At 45.3% G+C, this 18810-nt stretch overlaps 1 protein-coding gene across 2 annotated transcripts in view; it reads right to left on the reverse strand.

The window, feature by feature from the left end:
* Positions 1-1157: 1157 nt before the first annotated feature.
* The window catches only part of LOC124024104 (IQ motif and SEC7 domain-containing protein 1-like), a 202114-nt gene continuing 184461 nt past the window's right edge, over positions 1158-18810 (reverse strand). The window contains exon 13 of one of the 2 annotated variants that reach the window (XM_046338141.1): positions 1158-1686. In XM_046338141.1, the coding sequence (XP_046194097.1) occupies positions 1276-1686 (411 nt within the window). In that variant the 3' untranslated portion in view covers positions 1158-1275. The remainder of the gene's footprint in view (positions 1687-18810) is intronic. The other variant, XM_046338142.1, reaches the window with a different exon arrangement.

The following is an 18810-nucleotide window of genomic DNA, read 5'->3' on the forward strand; positions in this document are numbered from 1 at the left end:
AACCAGTCTTTAGTTAAATCAGCTGTACTAACGGATGAGTCTAGATAAACCATTCTTTAGTTAAATCAGCTGTACTAAAGGATCAGTCTAGAGGAACCAGTCTTTAGTTAAATCAGCTGTACTAACGGATGAGTCTAGATGAACCAGTCTTTAGTTAAATCAGCTGTACTCACGGATGAGTCTAGATGAACCAGTCTTTAGTTAAATCAGCTGTACTAACGGATGAGTCTAGATGAACCAGTCTTTAGTTCAATCAGCTGTACTAAAGGATCAGTCTAGAGGAACCAGTCTTTAGTTCAATCAGCTGTACTAACGGATCAGTCTAGAGGAACCAGTCTTTAGTTAAATCAGCTGTACTAACGGATGAGTCTAGATGAACCAGTCTTTAGTTAAATCAGCTGTACTAAAGGATCAGTCTAGAGGAACCAGTCTTTAGTTAAATAAGCTGTACTAAAGGATCAGTCTAGATGAACCAGTCTTTAGTTAAATCAGCTGTACTAAAGGATCAGTCTAGATGAACCAGTCTTTAGTTAAATCAGCTGTACTCACGGATCAGTCTAGAGGAACCAGTCTAGTTAAATCAGCTGTACTAAAGGATCAGTCTAGATGAACCAGTCTTTAGTTAAATCAGCTGTACTAAAGGATCAGTCTAGAGGAACCAGTCTAGTTAAATCAGCTGTACTCACGGATCAGTCTAGAGGAACCAGTCTTTAGTTAAAGGATCAGTCTAGTTTTAAAGTTAATTTCCTCCAATTCTGCACATTTTGCCATTGTGTATTCTATTAGTCTAACTCTTAACAATAAGTCAAGACACCAACTGTTCCCCCCTCCCCCCCCCAAAAACCTATATATTTTTAAATGCTCATGCGTCCCGTGGGCCTCGAGTTACTCATTCCTGGTCTAGAGGAACATGTAGTTTCTCCAGTCTTAAGGTGGCGATGAGTTGTATGGATAGTTGGGAGGTACTGCTGACAGCGGTAGTCGGAGACATCTGTCCCCATTGTCTCTTGTAGGTCCTGTAGGGGACAGGAGCTCTAACCAGAGGTCCTGCAATCCATCCGTCCCTAGTCTGTCTCTGTACGCCAAACACAACAGGTGTGTGTTTGTGTGTCTGTGTGTGTGTGTGTGTATATGTGTGTGTGTGTGTATATGTGTGTGTGTATGTGTGTGTGTGTCTGTGTCTGTGTCTGTGTCTGTGTCTGTGTCTGTGTATGTGTGTGTGTGTGTGTGTGTGTGTCTGTGTGTGTGTGTGTGTGTCTGTGTGAGTTTCTGTCTTCAAACCACGGTGCTGATGCCGCTGTGTTTGGGCTTGGTGGAGGAGGCAGTGGGGGTGGGGGGCAGTGGGTGGTGGTGAGGAGGGGGAGGTGGATGAGATGAGGAGGGGGCAGACCCAGGGGCAGGGGGGTGGTAGTGGTGGTGGTGGTGGTAGGGTGGAGGGTTCTGGCAGTACTGGGCTCCTTGAAGCAACTGGTTCTGTGTATCTGCCTGGCTCTGGGCCGTCTGGTGCAGATTGGTGGGGTGCTGGGGGGACATGGAGGGGGACTTGGCCCTCTTGGTCCCGAACAAAGAGCCCAGGAGGGAAGAGGAGGTGGTGGGGACGGAATGTCCTCTGGAAGGACCGTCTCTGTCTCGGGAAGACGTGGCTCTGCGTCTCATGTGGGGACTGGGGTGGCTAATGATGGAGCCCTGTGGACCAGAGAGGACAGTTAGGACACAGACAGAGCAATCTGTCACACTATGAAGTTACTAACAGTGGTTACACTGTGGAACAGACCGTACAGTCAGAACTGCAGACTTGGCAACCATTTCTCAGGGCAGACCAGACAATTGGCCAATCACTGATCAACTGACCTGGTCCTGGAGAGATACAGGAATGTGTAGGGTTTCGCTCTACCTCAACACAAATGCCAGCTAAACAAATGGTCATTAAGACCTTGTACGGCTGAATCAGGTTGTGTCAGTGCAGGGCTGGAACAAAAGCTTGCACATCGTGTAGCTCTTTAGGACTAGGATTGTGGAACATATCTTAGCCTCTGTTTTCAGGAACAGAACAGGTGACATTAAACAAGGCTTTTTCAAATGAACCTTCATAGCCATGCTGCATCCAGACCAGGATTATACAGGATGATATTATGTTCACACCTGACATTCAAATCAAATCAAATATTATTTGTCAAATATGCCAAACACAACAGGTATAGGTAGACCTTACGGTGAAATGCTTACTTAGACCCCTTAACCAACAATGCAGGAATAGAGTTAATAAAATATTTATTAAATATACACCACTAGTCAAAACTTTTAGAAAACCTACTCATTCAAAGGTTTTTCTTAATTGGACTATTTTCTACATTGTAGAATAATAGTGAAGACATGAAAACTATGAAATAACACACATGGAATCATGTAGTAACCCCCCAAAAGTTTTAAACAATTAAAAATATATTTTATATTGAGATTCTTAAATAGCCACCCGTTGCCTTGATGACAGCTTTGCACACTCTTGGCATTCTCTCAACCAGCTTCATGAGGTAGTCACCTGGAATGCATTTGAATTAACCGGTGTGCCTTGTTAAGAGTTAATTTCTGATCTTAATGCGTTTAGTTAAGCCAATCAGTTCTGTTGTGACAAGGTAGGGGTGGTATACAGAAGATAGCACTATTTGGTAAAAGACCAAGTCCACATTATGGCAAGAACAGTTTAAATAAGCAAAGAGAAATGACAGTCCATCATTACTTTAAGACATGAAAGTCAGTCAATACGGAACATTTCAAGAACTTTGAAAGTTTTTTCAAGTGCAGTCGCAAAAAAAAACATCAAGCTCTGATAAAACGGGCTCTAATGAGGATCGCCACAGGAATGGAAGACCCAGAGTTACATCTGTTGTAGAGGATACGTTCATTAGAGTTACCAGCCTCAGAAATTGCAGCTCAAATAAATACTCCACAGAGTTCAAGTTTTTATTTTATTTGTATTTTTAACCTTTATTTAACTAGGCAAATTGTTATTTCCAATGACTGCCTACCAAAAGGCCTCCTGCGGGGACGGGGGCTGGGATATACATTTTTTATATACACTACCATTCAAAAGTTTTGGGTCACTAAGAAATGTTCTTGTTTTCCATGAAAAAAATGCATAAGATTAGTTGTAAAATGAATAGAAAATATAGTCAAGATGTTGACAAGGTTATAAATTATGATTTTTAATTGAAATAATAATTGTCTCGTTCAAACTTGTATTTGGGACAAATCATTCACTAAACCTCAACTAAATCTTGTAGTAAATAATGTGGAAATTGAGATGACTAAACTGCTTAGAGTAACCCAAGGTCTCCTGAGTGGCGCAGTGGTCTAAAGCACTGCATCTCAGTGCAAGAGGAGCCACTACAGTCCCTGGTTCGATTCCAGGCTGGAACACATCCAGTCGTAATGGGAGTCCCATTGGGCAGCGCCTTCCAGGTTTGACCCGGGTAGGCCATCGTCAATACAAATTTGTTCTTAACTGACATGCCCAGTAAAACAAAGGTAAAAAAATAATGTCATGGACAAAACATACTGATACAATAGTTGCTAAGATGGGGAGAAGTATGTCCATCATAAAGTGCTGCTCTACCTTCTTAACAACACTATCAACAGGGCAGGCCCTAGTTTCTACCTTCTTAACAACACTATCAACAAGGCAGGTCCTACAGGCCCTAGTTTCTACCTTCTTATCAACAAGGCAGGTCCTACAGGCCCTAGTTTCTACCTTCTTAAAAGCACTATCAACAAGGCAGGTCCTACAGGCCCTAGTTTCTGCCTTCTTAACAGCACTATCAACAAGGCAGGTCCTACACGCCCTAGTTTCTGCCTTCTTAACAGCACTATCAACAAGGCAGGTCCTAACGGCCCTAGTTTCTACCTTCTTAACAGCACTATCAACAAGGCAGGTCCTAACGGCCCTAGTTTCTACCTTCTTAACAACACTATCAACAAGGCAGGTCCTACAGGCCCTAGTTTCTACCTTCTTATCAACAAGGCAGGTCCTACAGGCCCTAGTTTCTACCTTCTTAACAACACTATCAACAAGGCAGGTCCTACAGGCCCTAGTTTCTACCTTCTTAACAACACTATCAACAAGGCAGGTCCTACAGGCCCTAGTTTCTATCTTCTTAACAACACTATCAACAAGGCAGGTCCTACAGGCCCTAGTTTCTACCTTCTTAAAAGCACTATCAACAAGGCAGGTCCTACAGGCCCTAGTTTCTGCCTTCTTAACAGCACTATCAACAAGGCAGGTCCTACAGGCCCTAGTTTCTGCCTTCTTAACAGCACTATCAACAAGGCAGGTCCTAACGGCCCTAGTTTCTACCTTCTTAACAACACTATCAACAAGGCAGGTCCTACAGGCCCTAGTTTCTACCTTCTTATCAACTAGGCAGGTCCTACGGCCCTAGTTTCTACCTTCTTAACAACACTATCAACAAGGCAGGTCCTACAGGCCCTAGTTTCTACCTTCTTAACAACACTATCAACAGGGTAGGTCCTACAGGCCCTAGTTTCTACCTTCTTAACAATACTATCAACAAGGCAGGTCCTACAGGCCCTAGTTTCTACCTTCTTAACAACACTATCAACAAGGCAGGTCCTACAGGCCCTAGTTTCTACCTTCTTAACAACACTATCAACAAGGCAGGTCCTACAGGCCCTAGTTTCTGCCTTCTTAACAGCACTATCAACAAGGCAGGTCTTACAGGCCCTAGTTTCTACCTTCTTATCAACAATACAGGTCCTACAGGCTCTAGTTTCTGCCTTATTATCAACAAGGCAGGTCCTACAGGCCCTAGTTTCTACCTTCTTAAAAGCACTATCAACAAGGCAGGTCCTACAGGACCTAGTTTCTGCCTTCTTAACAGCACTATCAACAAGGCAGGTCCTACAGGCCCTAGTTTCTACCTTCTTAACAACACTATCAACAAGGCAGGTCCTACAGGCCCTAGTTTCTACCTTCTTAAAAGCACTATCAACAAGGCAGGTCCTACAGGCCCTAGTTTCTGCCTTCTTAACAGCACTATCAACAAGGCAGGTCCTACAGGCCCTAGTTTCTATCTTCTTAACAACACTATCAACAAGGCAGGTCCTACAGGCCCTAGTTTCTATCTTCTTAACAACACTATCAACAAGGCAGGTCCTACAGGCCCTAGTTTCTACCTTCTTAAAAGCACTATCAACAAGGCAGGTCCTACAGGCCCTAGTTTCTACCTTCTTAAAAGCACTATCAACAAGGCAGGTCCTACAGGCCCTAGTTTCTGCCTTCTTAACAGCACTATCAACAAGGCAGGTCCTACAGGCCCTAGTTTCTGCCTTCTTAACAGCACTATCAACAAGGCAGGTCCTAACGGCCCTAGTTTCTACCTTCTTAACAACACTATCAACAAGGCAGGTCCTACAGGCCCTAGTTTCTACCTTCTTATCAACTACGCAGGTCCTACGGCCCTAGTTTCTACCTTCTTAACAACACTATCAACAAGGCAGGTCCTACAGGCCCTAGTTTCTACCTTCTTAACAACACTATCAACAGGGTAGGTCCTACAGGCCCTAGTTTCTACCTTCTTAACAATACTATCAACAAGGCAGGTCCTACAGGCCCTAGTTTCTACCTTCTTAACAACACTATCAACAAGGCAGGTCCTACAGGCCCTAGTTTCTACCTTCTTAACAACACTATCAACAAGGCAGGTCCTACAGGCCCTAGTTTCTGCCTTCTTAACAGCACTATCAACAAGGCAGGTCTTACAGGCCCTAGTTTCTACCTTCTTATCAACAATACAGGTCCTACAGGCTCTAGTTTCTGCCTTCTTATCAACAAGGCAGGTCCTACAGGCCCTAGTTTCTACCTTCTTAAAAGCACTATCAACAAGGCAGGTCCTACAGGCCCTAGTTTCTGCCTTCTTAACAGCACTATCAACAAGGCAGGTCCTACAGGCCCTAGTTTCTACCTTCTTAACAACACTATAAACAAGGCTGGTCCTACAGGCACTAGTTTCTACCTTCTTAACAGCACTATCAACAAGGCAGGTCCTACAGGCCCTAGTTTCTGCCTTCTTAACAGCACTATCAACAAGGCAGGTCCTAACGGCCCTAGTTTCTACCTTCTTAACAACACTATCAACAAGGCAGGTCCTACAAGCCCTAGTTTCTGCCTTCTTAACAACACTATCAACAAGGCAGGCCCTAGTTTCTACCTTCTTAACAGCACTATCAACAAGGCAGGTCCTACAGGCCCTAGTTTCTACCTTCTTAACAGCACTATCAACAAGGCAGGTCCTAACGGCCCTAGTTTCTACCTTCTTAAAAGCACTATCAACAAGGCAGGTCCTACAGGCCCTAGTTTCTGCCTTCTTATCAACAAGGCAGGTCCTACAGGCCCTAGTTTCTACCTTCTTAACAATACTATCAACAAGGCAGGTCCTCATTTCTACCTTCGTAACAGCGCTATCAACAAGGCAGGTCCTACAGGCCCTAGTTTCTACCTTCGTAACAGCACTATCAACAAGGCAGGTCCTACAGGCCCTAGTTTCTACCTTCGTAACAGCACTATCAACAAGGCAGGTCCTAACAGCCCTAGTTTCTACCTTCGTAACAGCACTATCAACAAGGCAGGTCCTACAGGCCCTAGTTTCTACCTTCGTAACAGCACTATCAACAAGGCAGGTCCTACAGGCCCTAGTTTCTACCTTCGTAACAGCACTATCAACAAGGCAGGTCCTACAGGCCCTAGTTTCTACCTTCGTAACAGCACTATCAACAAGGCAGGTCCTACAGGCTCTAGTTTCTACCTTCATAACAGCACTATCAACAAGGCAGGTCCTACAGGCCCTAGTTTCTAACTTTGTAACAGCACTATCAACAAGGCAGGTCCTACAGGCTCTAGTTTCTACCTTCGTAACAGCACTATCAACAAGGCAGGTCCTACAGGCTCTAGTTTCTACCTTCATAACAGCACTATCAACAAGGCAGGTCCTACAGGCCCTAGTTTCTAACTTTGTAACAGCACTATCAACAAGGCAGGTCCTACAGGCTCTAGTTTCTAACTTTGTAACAGCACTATCAACAAGGCAGGTCCTACAGGCCCTAGTTTCTAACTTTGTAACAGCACTATCAACAAGGCAGGTCCTACAGGCTCTAGTTTCTAACTTTGTAACAGCACTATCAACAAGGCAGGTCCTACAGGCCCTAGTTTCTAACTTTGTAACAGCACTATCAACAAGGCAGGTCCTACAGGCCCTAGTTTCTAACTTTGTAACAGCACTATCAACAAGGCAGGTCCTACAGGCCCTAGTTTCTAACTTTGTAACAGCACTATCAACAAGGCAGGTCCTACAGGCTCTAGTTTCTACCTTCATAACAGCACTATCAACAAGGCAGGTCCTACAGGCCCTAGTTTCTAACTTTGTAACAGCACTATCAACAAGGCAGGTCCTACAGGCCCTAGTTTCTAACTTTGTAACAGCACTATCAACAAGGCAGGTCCTACAGGCCCTAGTTTCTAACTTTGTAACAGCACTATCAACAAGGCAGGTCCTACAGGCCCTAGTTTCTACCTTCGTAACAGCACTATCAACAAGGCAGGTCCTACAGGCCCTAGTTTCTAACTTTGTAACAGCACTATCAACAAGGCAGGTCCTAACGGCCCTAGTTTCTACCTTCGTAACAGCACTATCAACAAGGCAGGTCCTACAGGCCCTAGTTTCTACCTTCTTAACAACACTATCAACAAGGCAGGTCCTACAGGCCCTAGTTTCTACCTTCGTAACAACACTATCAACAAGGCAGGTCCTACAGGCCCTAGTTTCTGCCTTCTTAACAGCACTATCAACAAGGCAGGTCTTACAGGCCCTAGTTTCTACCTTCTTATCAACAAGACAGGTCCTACAGGCTCTAGTTTCTGCCTTCTTATCAACAAGGCAGGTCCTACAGGCCCTAGTTTCTACCTTCTTAAAAGCACTATCAACAAGGCAGGTCCTACAGGCCCTAGTTTCTGCCTTCTTAACAGCACTATCAACAAGGCAGGTCCTACAGGCCCTAGTTTCTACCTTCTTAACAACACTATAAACAAGGCTGGTCCTACAGGCCCTAGTTTCTACCTTCTTAACAGCACTATCAACAAGGCAGGTCTTACAGGCCCTAGTTTCTACCTTCTTATCAACAAGGCAGGTCCTACAGGCTCTAGTTTATGCCTTCTTATCAACAAGGCAGGTCCTACAGGCCCTAGTTTCTGCCTTCTTAACAGCACTATCAACAAGGCAGGTCCTACAGGCCCTAGTTTCTGCCTTCTTAACAGCACTATCAACAAGGCAGGTCCTAACGGCCCTAGTTTCTACCTTCTTATCAACACTATCAACAAGGCAGGTCCTACAGGCCCTAGTTTCTACCTTCTTAACAGCACTAACAACAAGACAGGTCCTACAGGCCCTAGTTTCTGCCTTCTTAACAGCACTATCAACAAGGCAGGTCCTAACGGCCCTAGTTTCTACCTTCTTAACAACACTATCAACAAGGCAGGTCCTACAAGCCCTAGTTTCTGCCTTCTTAACAACACTATCAACAAGGCAGGCCCTAGTTTCTACCTTCTTAACAGCACTATCAACAAGGCAGGTCCTACAGGCCCTAGTTTCTGCCTTCTTATCAACAAGGCAGGTCCTACAGGCCCTAGTTTCTACCTTCGTAACAGCACTATCAACAAGGCAGGTCCTACAGGCTCTAGTTTCTACCTTCATAACAGCACTATCAACAAGGCAGGTCCTACAGGCCCTAGTTTCTAACTTTGTAACAGCACTATCAACAAGGCAGGTCCTACAGGCTCTAGTTTCTACCTTCGTAACAGCACTATCAACAAGGCAGGTCCTACAGGCTCTAGTTTCTACCTTCATAACAGCACTATCAACAAGGCAGGTCCTACAGGCCCTAGTTTCTAACTTTGTAACAGCACTATCAACAAGGCAGGTCCTACAGGCTCTAGTTTCTAACTTTGTAACAGCACTATCAACAAGGCAGGTCCTACAGGCCCTAGTTTCTAACTTTGTAACAGCACTATCAACAAGGCAGGTCCTACAGGCTCTAGTTTCTAACTTTGTAACAGCACTATCAACAAGGCAGGTCCTACAGGCCCTAGTTTCTAACTTTGTAACAGCACTATCAACAAGGCAGGTCCTACAGGCCCTAGTTTCTAACTTTGTAACAGCACTATCAACAAGGCAGGTCCTACAGGCCCTAGTTTCTAACTTTGTAACAGCACTATCAACAAGGCAGGTCCTACAGGCTCTAGTTTCTACCTTCATAACAGCACTATCAACAAGGCAGGTCCTACAGGCCCTAGTTTCTAACTTTGTAACAGCACTATCAACAAGGCAGGTCCTACAGGCCCTAGTTTCTAACTTTGTAACAGCACTATCAACAAGGCAGGTCCTACAGGCCCTAGTTTCTAACTTTGTAACAGCACTATCAACAAGGCAGGTCCTACAGGCCCTAGTTTCTACCTTCGTAACAGCACTATCAACAAGGCAGGTCCTACAGGCCCTAGTTTCTAACTTTGTAACAGCACTATCAACAAGGCAGGTCCTAACGGCCCTAGTTTCTACCTTCGTAACAGCACTATCAACAAGGCAGGTCCTACAGGCCCTAGTTTCTACCTTCTTAACAACACTATCAACAAGGCAGGTCCTACAGGCCCTAGTTTCTACCTTCGTAACAACACTATCAACAAGGCAGGTCCTACAGGCCCTAGTTTCTGCCTTCTTAACAGCACTATCAACAAGGCAGGTCTTACAGGCCCTAGTTTCTACCTTCTTATCAACAAGACAGGTCCTACAGGCTCTAGTTTCTGCCTTCTTATCAACAAGGCAGGTCCTACAGGCCCTAGTTTCTACCTTCTTAAAAGCACTATCAACAAGGCAGGTCCTACAGGCCCTAGTTTCTGCCTTCTTAACAGCACTATCAACAAGGCAGGTCCTACAGGCCCTAGTTTCTACCTTCTTAACAACACTATAAACAAGGCTGGTCCTACAGGCCCTAGTTTCTACCTTCTTAACAGCACTATCAACAAGGCAGGTCTTACAGGCCCTAGTTTCTACCTTCTTATCAACAAGGCAGGTCCTACAGGCTCTAGTTTATGCCTTCTTATCAACAAGGCAGGTCCTACAGGCCCTAGTTTCTGCCTTCTTAACAGCACTATCAACAAGGCAGGTCCTACAGGCCCTAGTTTCTGCCTTCTTAACAGCACTATCAACAAGGCAGGTCCTAACGGCCCTAGTTTCTACCTTCTTATCAACACTATCAACAAGGCAGGTCCTACAGGCCCTAGTTTCTACCTTCTTAACAGCACTAACAACAAGACAGGTCCTACAGGCCCTAGTTTCTGCCTTCTTAACAGCACTATCAACAAGGCAGGTCCTAACGGCCCTAGTTTCTACCTTCTTAACAACACTATCAACAAGGCAGGTCCTACAAGCCCTAGTTTCTGCCTTCTTAACAACACTATCAACAAGGCAGGCCCTAGTTTCTACCTTCTTAACAGCACTATCAACAAGGCAGGTCCTACAGGCCCTAGTTTCTGCCTTCTTATCAACAAGGCAGGTCCTACAGGCCCTAGTTTCTACCTTCGTAACAGCACTATCAACAAGGCAGGTCCTACAGGCTCTAGTTTCTACCTTCATAACAGCACTATCAACAAGGCAGGTCCTACAGGCCCTAGTTTCTAACTTTGTAACAGCACTATCAACAAGGCAGGTCCTACAGGCTCTAGTTTCTACCTTCGTAACAGCACTATCAACAAGGCAGGTCCTACAGGCTCTAGTTTCTACCTTCATAACAGCACTATCAACAAGGCAGGTCCTACAGGCCCTAGTTTCTAACTTTGTAACAGCACTATCAACAAGGCAGGTCCTACAGGCTCTAGTTTCTAACTTTGTAACAGCACTATCAACAAGGCAGGTCCTACAGGCCCTAGTTTCTAACTTTGTAACAGCACTATCAACAAGGCAGGTCCTACAGGCTCTAGTTTCTAACTTTGTAACAGCACTATCAACAAGGCAGGTCCTACAGGCCCTAGTTTCTAACTTTGTAACAGCACTATCAACAAGGCAGGTCCTACAGGCCCTAGTTTCTAACTTTGTAACAGCACTATCAACAAGGCAGGTCCTACAGGCCCTAGTTTCTAACTTTGTAACAGCACTATCAACAAGGCAGGTCCTACAGGCTCTAGTTTCTACCTTCATAACAGCACTATCAACAAGGCAGGTCCTACAGGCCCTAGTTTCTAACTTTGTAACAGCACTATCAACAAGGCAGGTCCTACAGGCCCTAGTTTCTAACTTTGTAACAGCACTATCAACAAGGCAGGTCCTACAGGCCCTAGTTTCTAACTTTGTAACAGCACTATCAACAAGGCAGGTCCTACAGGCCCTAGTTTCTACCTTCGTAACAGCACTATCAACAAGGCAGGTCCTACAGGCCCTAGTTTCTAACTTTGTAACAGCACTATCAACAAGGCAGGTCCTAACGGCCCTAGTTTCTACCTTCGTAACAGCACTATCAACAAGGCAGGTCCTACAGGCCCTAGTTTCTACCTTCTTAACAACACTATCAACAAGGCAGGTCCTACAGGCCCTAGTTTCTACCTTCGTAACAACACTATCAACAAGGCAGGTCCTACAGGCCCTAGTTTCTGCCTTCTTAACAGCACTATCAACAAGGCAGGTCTTACAGGCCCTAGTTTCTACCTTCTTATCAACAAGACAGGTCCTACAGGCTCTAGTTTCTGCCTTCTTATCAACAAGGCAGGTCCTACAGGCCCTAGTTTCTACCTTCTTAAAAGCACTATCAACAAGGCAGGTCCTACAGGCCCTAGTTTCTGCCTTCTTAACAGCACTATCAACAAGGCAGGTCCTACAGGCCCTAGTTTCTACCTTCTTAACAACACTATAAACAAGGCTGGTCCTACAGGCCCTAGTTTCTACCTTCTTAACAGCACTATCAACAAGGCAGGTCTTACAGGCCCTAGTTTCTACCTTCTTATCAACAAGGCAGGTCCTACAGGCCCTAGTTTCTGCCTTCTTAACAACACTCAACAAGGCAGGTCCTACAGGCCCTAGTTTCTACCTTCTTAACAGCACTATCAACAAGGCAGGTCCTACAGGCCCTAGTTTCTGCCTTCTTAACAGCACTATCAACAAGGCAGGTCCTAAGGCCCTAGTTTCTACCTTCTTAACAACACTATCAACAAGGCAGGTCCTACAGGCCCTAGTTTCTACCTTCTTAACAGCACTAACAACAAGGCAGGTCCTACAGGCCCTAGTTTCTGCCTTCTTAACAGCACTATCAACAAGGCAGGTCCTACAGGCCCTAGTTTCTACCTTCTTAACAACACTATCAACAAGGCAGGTCCTAAAGCCCTAGTTTCTACCTTCTTAACAACACTATCAACAAGGCAGGTCCTACAGTTTCCCTAGTTTCTACCTTCTTATCAACAAGGCAGGTCCTACAGGCCCTAGTTTCTACCTTCTTAACAACACTATCAACAAGGCAGGTCCTACAGGCCCTAGTTTCTACCTTCTTAACAACACTATCAACAAGGCAGGTCCTACAGGCCCTAGTTTCTACCTTCTAACAGCACTATCAACAAGGCAGGTCCTACAGGCCCTAGTTTCTACCTTCTAACAACACTATCAACAAGGCAGGTCCTACAGGCCCTAGTTTCTACCTTCTTAACAGCACTATCAACAAGGCAGGTCCTACAGGCCTAGTTTCTGCCTTCTAACAGCACTATCAACAAGGCAGGTCTTACAGGCCCTAGTTTCTACCTTCTTATCAACAAGACAGGTCCTACAGGCTCTAGTTTCTGCCTTCTTATCAACAAGGCAGGTCCTACAGGCCCTAGTTTCTACCTTTGTAACAGCACTATCAACAAGGCAGGTCCTACAGGCCCTAGTTTCTACCTTCTTAACAACACTATCAACAAGGCAGGTCCTACAGGCCCTAGTTTCTACCTTCTGTAACAGCACTATCAACAAGGCAGGTCTTACAGGCCCTAGTTTCTACCTTTTATCAACAAGGCAGGTCCTACAGGCTCTAGTTTATGCCTTCTTATCAACAAGGCAGGTCCTACAGGCCCTAGTTTCTACCTTCTTAACAGCACTATCAACAAGGCAGGTCCTACAGGCCCTAGTTTCTAACTTCTTAACAGCACTATCAACAAGGCAGGTCCTACAGGCTCTAGTTTCTGCCTTCTTATCAACAAGGCAGGTCCTACAGGCCCTAGTTTCTACCTTCTGTAACAGCACTATCAACAAGGCAGGTCCTACAGGCCCTAGTTTCTACCTTCTTAACAGCACTATCAACAAGGCAGGTCCTACAGGCCCTAGTTTCTGCCTTCTTAACAGCACTATCAACAAGGCAGGTCCTAAGGCCCTAGTTTCTACCTTCTGTAACAACACTATCAACAAGGCAGGTCCTACAGGCCCTAGTTTCTACCTTCTAACAGCACTATCAACAAGGCAGGTCCTACAGGCCCTAGTTTCTACCTTCTTAACAACACTATCAACAAGGCAGGTCCTACAGGCCCTAGTTTCTACCTTCTTAACAACACTATCAACAGGGTAGGTCCTACAGGCCCTAGTTTCTACCTTCTTAACAACACTATCAACAAGGCAGGTCCTACAGGCCCTAGTTTCTACCTTCTTAACAACACTATCAACAAGGCAGGTCCTACAGGCCCTAGTTTCTACCTTCTTAAAAGCACTATCAACAAGGCAGGTACTACAGGCCCTAGTTTCTGCCTTCTTAACAGCACTATCAACAAGGCAGGTCCTACAGGCCCTAGTTTCTGCCTTCTTAACAGCACTATCAACAAGGCAGGTCCTAACGGCCCTAGTTTCTACCTTCTTAACAACACTATCAACAAGGCAGGTCCTACAGGCCCTAGTTTCTACCTTCTTATCAACAAGGCAGGTCCTACAGGCCCTAGTTTCTACCTTCTTAACAACACTATCAACAAGGCAGGTCCTACAGGCCCTAGTTTCTACCTTCTTAACAACACTATCAACAGGGTAGGTCCTACAGGCCCTAGTTTCTACCTTCTTAACAACACTATCAACAAGGCAGGTCCTACAGGCCCTAGTTTCTACCTTCTTAACAACACTATCAACAAGGCAGGTCCTACAGGCCCTAGTTTCTACCTTCTTAACAACACTATCAACAAGGCAGGTCCTACAGGCCCTAGTTTCTGCCTTCTTAACAGCACTATCAACAAGGCAGGTCATACAGGCCCTAGTTTCTACCTTCTTATCAACAAGACAGGTCCTACAGGCTCTAGTTTCTGCCTTCTTATCAACAAGGCAGGTCCTACAGGCCCTAGTTTCTACCTTCTTAAAAGCACTATCAACAAGGCAGGTCCTACAGGCCCTAGTTTCTACCTTCTTAACAACACTATAAACAAGGCTGGTCCTACAGGCCCTAGTTTCTACCTTCTTAACATCACTATCAAAAAGGCAGGTCTTACAGGCCCTAGTTTCTACCTTCTTATCAACAAGGCAGGTCCTAAGGCTCTAGTTTATGCCTTCTTATCAACAAGGCAGGTCCTACAGACCCTAGTTTCTACCTTCTTAAAGCACTATCAACAAGGCAGGTCCTACAGGCCCTAGTTTCTGCCTTCTTAACAGCACTATCAACAAGGCAGGTCCTACAGGCCCTAGTTTCTGCCTTCTTAACAGCACTATCAACAAGGCAGGTCCTACAGGCCCTAGTTTCTACCTTCTTATCAACACTATCAACAAGGCAGGTCCTACAGGCCCTAGTTTCTACCTTCTTAACAGCACTATCAACAAGATAGGTCCTACAGGCCCTAGTTTCTGCCTTCTTAACAGCACTATCAACAAGGCAGGTCCTAACAGGCCCTAGTTTCTACCTTCTTAACAACACTATCAACAAGGCAGGTCCTACAAGCCCTAGTTTCTGCCTTCTTAACAACACTATCAACAAGGCAGGCCCTAGTTTCTACCTTCTTAACAGCACTATCAACAAGGCAGGTCCTACAGGCCCTAGTTTCTACCTTCTTAACAGCACTATCAACAAGGCAGGTCCTAACGGCCCTAGTTTCTACCTTCTTAAAAGCACTATCAACAAGGCAGGTCCTACAGGCCCTAGTTTCTGCCTTCTTATCAACAAGGCAGGTCCTACAGGCCCTAGTTTCTACCTTCTTAACAATACTATCAACAAGGCAGGTCCTCATTTCTACCTTCGTAACAGCGCTATCAACAAGGCAGGTCCTACAGGCCCTAGTTTCTACCTTCTTAACAGCACTATCAACAAGGCAGGTCCTACAGGCCCTAGTTTCTACCTTCTTAAAAGCACTATCAACAAGGCAGGTCCTACAGGCCCTAGTTTCTACCTTCTTAACAACACTATAAACAAGGCTGGTCCTACAGGCCCTAGTTTCTACCTTCTTAACATCACTATCAAAAAGGCAGGTCTTACAGGCCCTAGTTTCTACCTTCTTATCAACAAGGCAGGTCCTACAGGCTCTAGTTTATGCCTTCTTATCAACAAGGCAGGTCCTACAGACCCTAGTTTCTACCTTCTTAAAAGCACTATCAACAAGGCAGGTCCTACAGGCCCTAGTTTCTGCCTTCTTAACAGCACTATCAACAAGGCAGGTCCTACAGGCCCTAGTTTCTACCTTCTTAACAGCACTATCAACAAGGCAGGTCCTAACGGCCCTAGTTTCTACCTTCTTATCAACACTATCAACAAGGCAGGTCCTACAGGCCCTAGTTTCTACCTTCTTAACAGCACTAACAACAAGACAGGTCCTACAGGCCCTAGTTTCTACCTTCTTAACAGCACTATCAACAAGGCAGGTCCTAACGGCCCTAGTTTCTACCTTCTTAACAACACTATCAACAGGGTAGGTCCTACAGGCCCTAGTTTCTACCTTCTTAACAACACTATCAACAAGGCAGGTCCTACAGGCCCTAGTTTCTACCTTCTTAACAACACTATCAACAAGGCAGGTCCTACAGGCCCTAGTTTCTACCTTCTTAACAACACTATCAACAAGGCAGGTCCTACAGGCCCTAGTTTCTGCCTTCTTAACAGCACTATCAACAAGGCAGGTCATACAGGCCCTAGTTTCTACCTTCTTATCAACAAGACAGGTCCTACAGGCTCTAGTTTCTGCCTTCTTATCAACAAGGCAGGTCCTACAGGCCCTAGTTTCTACCTTCTTAAAAGCACTATCAACAAGGCAGGTCCTACAGGCCCTAGTTTCTACCTTCTTAACAACACTATAAACAAGGCTGGTCCTACAGGCCCTAGTTTCTACCTTCTTAACATCACTATCAAAAAGGCAGGTCTTACAGGCCCTAGTTTCTACCTTCTTATCAACAAGGCAGGTCCTACAGGCTCTAGTTTATGCCTTCTTATCAACAAGGCAGGTCCTACAGACCCTAGTTTCTACCTTCTTAAAAGCACTATCAACAAGGCAGGTCCTACAGGCCCTAGTTTCTGCCTTCTTAACAGCACTATCAACAAGGCAGGTCCTACAGGCCCTAGTTTCTGCCTTCTTAACAGCACTATCAACAAGGCAGGTCCTAACGGCCCTAGTTTCTACCTTCTTATCAACACTATCAACAAGGCAGGTCCTACAGGCCCTAGTTTCTACCTTCTTAACAGCACTAACAACAAGATAGGTCCTACAGGCCCTAGTTTCTGCCTTCTTAACAGCACTATCAACAAGGCAGGTCCTAACGGCCCTAGTTTCTACCTTCTTAACAACACTATCAACAAGGCAGGTCCTACAAGCCCTAGTTTCTGCCTTCTTAACAACACTATCAACAAGGCAGGCCCTAGTTTCTACCTTCTTAACAGCACTATCAACAAGGCAGGTCCTACAGGCCCTAGTTTCTACCTTCTTAACAGCACTATCAACAAGGCAGGTCCTAACGGCCCTAGTTTCTACCTTCTTAAAAGCACTATCAACAAGGCAGGTCCTACAGGCCCTAGTTTCTGCCTTCTTATCAACAAGGCAGGTCCTACAGGCCCTAGTTTCTACCTTCTTAACAATACTATCAACAAGGCAGGTCCTCATTTCTACCTTCGTAACAGCGCTATCAACAAGGCAGGTCCTACAGGCCCTAGTTTCTACCTTCGTAACAGCACTATCAACAAGGCAGGTCCTACAGGCCCTAGTTTCTACCTTCTTAAAAGCACTATCAACAAGGCAGGTCCTACAGGCCCTAGTTTCTACCTTCTTAACAACACTATAAACAAGGCTGGTCCTACAGGCCCTAGTTTCTACCTTCTTAACATCACTATCAAAAAGGCAGGTCTTACAGGCCCTAGTTTCTACCTTCTTATCAACAAGGCAGGTCCTACAGGCTCTAGTTTATGCCTTCTTATCAACAAGGCAGGTCCTACAGACCCTAGTTTCTACCTTCTTAAAAGCACTATCAACAAGGCAGGTCCTACAGGCCCTAGTTTCTGCCTTCTTAACAGCACTATCAACAAGGCAGGTCCTACAGGCCCTAGTTTCTACCTTCTTAACAGCACTATCAACAAGGCAGGTCCTAACGGCCCTAGTTTCTACCTTCTTATCAACACTATCAACAAGGCAGGTCCTACAGGCCCTAGTTTCTACCTTCTTAACAGCACTAACAACAAGACAGGTCCTACAGGCCCTAGTTTCTACCTTCTTAACAGCACTATCAACAAGGCAGGTCCTAACGGCCCTAGTTTCTACCTTCTTAACAACACTATCAACAAGGCAGGTCCTACAAGCCCTAGTTTCTGCCTTCTTAACAACACTATCAACAAGGCAGGCCCTAGTTTCTACCTTCTTAACAGCACTATCAACAAGGCAGGTCCTACAGGCCCTAGTTTCTACCTTCTTAACAGCACTATCAACAAGGCAGGTCCTAACGGCCCTAGTTTCTACCTTCTTAAAAGCACTATCAACAAGGCAGGTCCTACAGGCCCTAGTTTCTGCCTTCTTATCAACAAGGCAGGTCCTACAGGCCCTAGTTTCTACCTTCTTAACAATACTATCAACAAGGCAGGTCCTCATTTCTACCTTCGTAACAGCGCTATCAACAAGGCAGGTCCTACAGGCCCTAGTTTCTACCTTCGTAACAGCACTATCAACAAGGCAGGTCCTACAGGCCCTAGTTTCTACCTTCGTAACAGCACTATCAACAAGGCAGGTCCTAACGGCCCTAGTTTCTACCTTCGTAACAGCACTATCAACAAGGCAGGTCCTACAGGCCCTAGTTTCTACCTTCGTAACAGCACTATCAACAAGGCAGGTCCTAACGGCCCTAGTTTCTACCTTCGTAACAGCACTATCAACAAGGCAGGTCCTACAGGCCCTAGTTTCTACCTTTGTAACAGCACTATCAACAAGGCAGGTCCTACAGGCTCTAGTTTCTACCTTCGTAACAGCACTATCAACAAGGCAGGTCCTACAGGCCTAGTTTCTACCTTCATAACAGCACTATCAACAAGGCAGGTCCTACAGGCCCTAGTTTCTAACTTTGTAACAGCACTATCAACAAGGCAGGTCCTACAGGCTCTAGTTTCTAACTTTGTAACAGCACTATCAACAAGGCAGGTCCTACAGGCCCTAGTTTCTAACTTTGTAACAGCACTATCAACAAGGCAGGTCCTACAGGCTCTAGTTTCTAACTTTGTAACAGCACTATCAACAAGGCAGGTCCTACAGGCCCTAGTTTCTAACTTTGTAACAGCACTATCAACAAGGCAGGTCCTACAGGCCCTAGT

The sequence above is a fragment of the Oncorhynchus gorbuscha genome, linkage group LG03 (genome assembly GCF_021184085.1).
Source record: "Oncorhynchus gorbuscha isolate QuinsamMale2020 ecotype Even-year linkage group LG03, OgorEven_v1.0, whole genome shotgun sequence".
NCBI classification, from domain to species: domain Eukaryota; kingdom Metazoa; phylum Chordata; class Actinopteri; order Salmoniformes; family Salmonidae; genus Oncorhynchus; species Oncorhynchus gorbuscha.